The 7232-nt window shown below is 19.4% G+C and overlaps 1 pseudogene across 1 annotated transcript; it reads left to right on the forward strand.

Annotated features, from left to right (window-relative positions):
• The first annotated feature begins 2003 nt into the window (after positions 1 to 2003).
• MKS88_004050 lies at positions 2004 to 4247 on the forward strand (annotated as a pseudogene). The gene is made up of 5 exons: positions 2004 to 2136; positions 2447 to 2558; positions 2870 to 2934; positions 3695 to 3791; positions 3998 to 4244. Coding segments are annotated over exons 1-5 (654 nt in total).
• Positions 4248 to 7232: the final 2985 nt, after the last annotated feature.

Genomic DNA, 7232 nt, shown 5'->3' on the forward strand with positions numbered 1-7232 from the left:
ATTATATTTACTTAAAAAATATACATATTCGATATACCATTTTTAATTTTAAATGTTATTTTTTAAATAAATAAATAAAACAATAATTCTTTTTATAAGGAATAGATTAAACGCAAATATAATAACTAATTTTTTTATGCTAAATAATTATTTACAAAAATTTATTGTATATTAAAATATATATATTTTTTTTTTTTTTTCTCACCATTCTTTATCTTTTATATACTTATTTCAAATGAAATATTAAAATTAGAAATAATTTATTTACATTATGATTGAATAACTTACAATTTTCTTATTATGTTTAAATTGTTCTGTAATTTTAATTATCGATCAAAGCCTTTATAATTATTATAAATTAATATATTATATTTTTTAATTTACATGCCAAATAAATATTTATATAAAGTACTTAAAAAAAAATTTCGTAAAGTTGACAAATGCATTTTAAAAACCAAAAATAAATAGCATCTTCTTAATCTTTACAATCGAATGTATTTATAAATAACTGTAAAATAATAATTTTGAACCTTCCTTGTATTTTAAATTAACTAATGTAAATTATTAATCTATTTATAGGGAATTATATTATTATAATTTCTCATTAAAAAGTTATAACTTATTTTACATTTTTTAATTAAATAATTTAATTAATTATGCTGCAGTATGTACTAATAATTTTTCATATTTTGCAAAGTATCTAAAATAATTTTAATTTATTAATATACATAATTATACATTTTATTAATTAAAATTGTAGTCCAAATTAAATTATTTATATCTAAATGTAACAACAGACATATCCAGAAGTACATATATAAGTAATAAAGTATACTATTAAAAATTATACTATAGAATGATATATATACCATAAATTATTAATTTTTACGTAACTATTATGTATATAGTATTACATGTTATAAGTACATTATAAGGTTAAGTACTTTTCATAGCTATAGTAACAATTAGGTTTAACATATATATTGTTAACTATCAATTCTAACTGCAAAGTAGAAAATATAAAAAAATATAGCATAATAATTATAACACCATAATTTTTATATCAAAAATAAATAAAAAATTAACAGAACAAAAAAGCAAACAAACTATCAGTGTTAGTAACTATATGGTTTATAAATTATTTATTTTCATAAATAAAGGGTAAAAAGTATTATTTACCTTAATAAACGTAATAATATATATCTGTATGTGTCATTATTAATATAAAAAAAAAAAAAAAAAAAGTTCATTACATATTTTAATGGTATTTTTACATATTAAATTTTATATTATTTGATATTAATAATATGTTATTTTATGTTGTCAGCTATTTGACTTTTTTTTAACATATGTAATATGAACTTTTCTATAAAAATACGTACTTAACTGTGATTTAGTATAATAACAGTATTAGGATATATTTACCTTTGTAATATATTTAAGGTAAAAAATAATAAATTCCATAAAATAAATATTAATGTATTCAAATATTTCATAGTTCTCATATACAATCCTATGTAGTTAATAATTTAAAAATTCCTTATAATTAATATATATCAATTTTAAAACTACTCTATAGATAAAAGATATAAATATGTACTTTTCATTCAGAATGTTATATGTTATTAACTACAATATGAATATAGAGACATTATGCATATGTATATACCTTCAGTAACATGAATTATTTTTTTAAATATTTAAAATTACATTTATATTATTTAATTATTAAAGGAAAAATGATATTACAACTTACGTAAAAATTAATTCTTAAATAATTTATAATTATTCTTTTGAATCTAGTATTCGATTATCCATTGTAGAGGCGTATGGAATTACCCTAAGAAAACCCAACTTAAAGTTATTAAAAATTATAAATAAAATAAAATAAAATCCCTTCCTTAAATAAGAAGAACAAAGAAGAAAAATTTAGGGAAGGATACCTAGGATTAAATAATTATCTAATTAAGAAAAAAAAAGCATAAGAATATGAACGTCAAACAATGCGGAAAGTAACAATAAAGTATTGGCTTAAACAGTACTATGATAGTATAACTAACTTTGGAAGATGTTCTATGATTTTAGATCAGAAAGATAAAGAACTTTTAGAATTAATATATGAAGAAGAAAATTTCTGTAAAAAAAAAAAATAGTGATCTTAGAGTAATAAATCATTTAAAACAAAAAAACTCAAATAAGTGTGATAATAAACTCTTAACGAAATGTAAAACATATAATGATTATACTAAATAGATGCAGAAAAAACATAACCAAAAGAAAATCCTCTTTGAAAAATGTTAAAAAAAAAAAGATACAAAAAAAAAAACAAAAAGACAAAGTACAGAAACAATATGCGGATTAATGAATAAAGAAACATTTAATGAACTTCCATATTTCGAACCCCTACACTCTGTTGTATCTTCTGCATTTTTACCTGAATAAAAAGATAATAGTTTACAAGAACAAACTTATAATAAAAATCAGAGTCTAACAACATCTCATTCCAAGGAAGAAAATCAAGTACAAATTACACAAGCAATTCTGTCTGACCGTAGAGTGTAACCTCCATCTATAGAACTAGAGCAATCTAAAATGTCAGTAATGCAGAAAGCAACTGGTGAAATTAAAGTTATATATACATTAGTTTATTCATAATCAGAAACAGAAAAAAGTTCTTAAACTACAGATTAAACGCCATCATTTGATGTTTCATTAAATCCTCAAATTCTTCAAAATCTAGTAAAACTCCCTACCCTTGAAATTCCTTAGTTTTCTAATGAAAAATCAACTTGTGGCTCTCCTGCCACTGTTGCAGCTTAATCCACTAAAACTTCACTTATAACTAATGCTACTTATTCTTCTATTTTAGACATAACTGCACTAAACAAGATATATATATTTACAATAAAGTTATAAATCCAACACTAAATCAATGTAACACATACGTATTATCTATTTTAATAAGCTTTATAGTTATTGTTGTGCTTTCCCTTTTTATTTAAATAAAATAAAAATTAAGAATTAAAAATATGATAATAACTTTTTTACTGTAATAATTTATTTTATGAATATCTATTTCATATATTATAGTATTCCTTAATAGGAATGTTTAAAAAAAAGAAAAAGGTAGAAAGAAGATATGTGAAAATACTCAGATACTAGTATTTCCATTTTCTGACAATAAAAGTAAACTTTTTATAGATTGATCAATTGGAACATCCAATATATCATAATAAAGAAATCATAAAAATTATAAAAATACATAAACTTAACATTAAATAAGACGTAAACTCACCAAATCCATAAAAGGAAAGAACCAAAACTATTATAGAAGTGCATGTACAAGTACTTGAAAAATTCAGAAATGAAGAATGGGAATTTAGCAAAAGACAGTTTTTAGAAATTTGCCTAGAAGAATTCAAAGAATAATAGAAGGCTTATTATAATTTAACAAATAAAAAAGTAATAGTGCGAAGTATTAAAAGTCGCAATTATATTAAAAAACAAAATATTCTATGACATAAACGGATAGAAAGACGTAGAAATATTTCTGAAATATTGCAAAAAGGAAACTGGTTTAATAATTTGGAAAATTAACGAACAAAAGAAAAAGACTACATAGAAGAAATGAAAAAATTAAAAAAAATATATTCTAATGAAAATCACAACTCTCCACTTTTATAAAGTGGAAAAGAACTATGGAAGCAGTGGATATTGAAAAGTGGTATTATTATAGCACAATATTTTGAACTGGACTGGCTCAAAGGATTGGTAGAGGAGTTGCAATATATGTTAGAAGACTGATTAAATGAAAAAAGCATAAATTCAATATTACTAATAAATACAGAAGAATTCCTTCATAACAAAAATTACGAAGAATTATATAAATATATTAATAAAAAACACTAGCTAAACTATATATGCTCCTGCTTATGACGTTATTAGAAGACTGTAAAAAAGAAGTGAACTTTGAAAATAAGGAATAATATTTGAATAGTTCTATAAGTAAATGGAAGATAGAAGAATATTCACATAAAAAACCAGGAAATACAAAAGAAATAATTGCAATTAATTGCTATGCTTCAGGAAATAAGGAAAATAATGGAATTCACGGTAATATAGGGGAAAACATTTTCACACAGGAGATAGAAGATTGGATAAGAAAAGATAATACATACGTAAATTCTATAGTTAATGATAAAGCTTTAGACAAATCAGATGAAATTGCGGAAAAATATGTTTTATAAATTTGAAGCTGTATTTCCAGATTATGTTTTCATAACGTTAAACACAAAACAGTCATCAATGAAAAATATATCTTTAATTTCGCAAGGTCACAAGAGAATAAAGGAGAATAAGAATGTAAACATATGATTAATATAAAGGAAAAATAAGAAATGAAATAAAAAGATTAAATTGCATATATTTTAAAATTATTCAAATTACATATAACCTTTTTTATTCCTGTAAGTATACCCATAATAGTATCACATTATTTGGATGACTCAATAAAAAAAGATGTTAATATATATATATAGATAGATAGATAGATAGATAAACAGAAAATAATTTTTATTTATTAAATATAAGCATATTTATTCAAGAAACTTTAAGCACATTTTTTTGTTTTATTCCTTAATAAATTATTTCTTTGAAAAATATAACATGATATATATTGAAATTTATAACTTATATTTTTAAAATATATACATTCCTTGAATATATATGTTAGATTAATATCTAATATAATATAATATTTGGAACCGTGTTCCCATATTTGTACCTCACAGTAGCATATTAGGACCCTATGTATGCATAATTTTATGCATTCATTATTTTAATTTTTAATTTTTTTCTGTTTTTCTATATAATTAATTTGTTTAAACATATATTTAATATTGGAATTTTATAATATTATAACTATATAACATTCTATTTTATTAAGAGGAATTAATTTTTTATTATGTTTAATAATAAAAGCATTTATAATACATTATGATTAAAAACAAAAAATTATTACACTTTTTAATAATTTGTTATGCTTCCATTATAAGATTTAAAGTTACACATTATGTTGTATAACACATTTTCATAAATATAATCTAATATAAATATTAATCAATTTTTTATTAATACAATATTTAATTTAAAAAATTTAATTACACTTATATTAATAAGAAATATGGGAATAATATACATTTAATAAATAATATATAATTCGGATATAAAACATAGTTAACAATAGTATATTGTATTCCTTATTTTAGAAACCTTATATTTGTAAAAGTAAAAAAAATTAAAAACATATATACATTCTCTATTTATGCATTCATCTTTTCTCATACCTCAGATATTATGTTACCTAAAACGATAGTATAGAATATTTTGGAGTATTTATAGAATATCAATATTTTTTTAAATTAATTATAAAAAAAAAATATATAAATAATGTTAAATATTTAATATATACAATTAAATATTTATAAATTCATATATACCTATATCTAAGGAATTCACTGCATATAATTTTTCATCACATTCATTTTAATTTGAATATATATTAATTTCTTATTATGACACTCAAAATATATCACGAATAAAAATATGTATTATTTTAAATAATGTTCTTAATATAGTTTAACATATTAATTCATACGTTATACATACAATTCACTAATAAGGGAATTTCCTTAATCTATGTTTTATCCACATTAATGATTTGTCACTTGTGACCCAAGTTAAATGTTCGTGAATAACTACTCAATTTAAGATAAATTTTTTGCTATTAGGGAATCAACTACATACTTTAAATAAAAAATTCACAGAGGAGTAAATATAAATGTACTTTATATAATTAACAACTTTACCGCTATAAAACTTTATGAAAAAAGTTTTTACGTACTAACAAATTTCATTGTTTTTAAAAAATTAAAAATCTTTATTCATAAATGAATAAAAGCCCATTCATATAGAATTACGAAAACATTGATAAATTTTTAAATAGAAATATTTAAATTTATTTATTTTTTTATAAATATAAATGTTATTTCGATTAAATTTTTATGTATTCATTGTCATAATTTAACTCATATTTAATTACAATAAGATAATATATTATTCTAGCTATGAATTTATTATACATCTAATATAAATAATAATATAATTTAAGAAAAATACTTTAAACATATGAATTTATACATAATTAAATATATAAATATATATAAAAATTATATTTTTTACCAACATGTACATATATATATATATATATATATATATATATATATGTATGTATAAATGAACAACAAAAATAATCATGGAATTGTAAGCTTGTTAGAAACTCATTATATAATAATAAAATTAAATTTCGTCATTACTGATTCTTTATATTGCAGAAATATATCAAAAATCGAAAATGTCTTTATATTACTTCAAAAAACATAGTTTAAACAATGTACATGAACATTTACGATAAACAATTTAATAACATTTCAATACTATACTAAAAAATAACTCATATAAATCAAATTAATAATTTCTTTATTTAGCGAAATAATGATTAATTTTTTATAATTATTTCATTATCTTGGTATCATTGTTCTCTTTGTATTTTATTGAACACATTTTTCTACGTTGTCATAACTATTTTATTACTGTATAATGTAAATTTTATAATAATACCATGTTAAAGTATCAAAAAAGAATCAATTAATTATATATATATAATTCTTTAAAAACATTCTTAACATATATAAATTTATTATTCTTTTTAAAATTTTTCTTTTTTCCAAATTATATATACATTTTTTACTTACATGAATTTAGAAGAAAAAATTGTACTTGTTCAAAATTCTTTTTTGAATATTATTTCTCATATAATATTATTTAAATTTTTAAATATTAAATACATCTGAATTACATCATCAAACAGAAAAAAACATGTTCCATATTGCTTAAAATATAAAATTTTAATTTTTTTTATATATTTAAAAAATTAAATTAAACTTAATTAGAAAAAATATATTTTATTTTTAATAATCATGACTTTTTGATTAAAACATATATGTTATTAATGTTCTATAAAAATGCATGCAAATTAAATTCAATTAAATTTTCGTTACAATAATATTTTGTGATGTTCTAATTATTATTCTTATTTCAAATTATTTAAGAAAAAATTTCATAGGTAAGATTTTAGATAACTTCTATATATTTTGCATTGTTTTAATCGTAAC

The sequence above is a fragment of the Plasmodium brasilianum genome, chromosome 12 (genome assembly GCF_023973825.1).
Source record: "Plasmodium brasilianum strain Bolivian I chromosome 12, whole genome shotgun sequence".
NCBI classification, from domain to species: domain Eukaryota; phylum Apicomplexa; class Aconoidasida; order Haemosporida; family Plasmodiidae; genus Plasmodium; species Plasmodium brasilianum.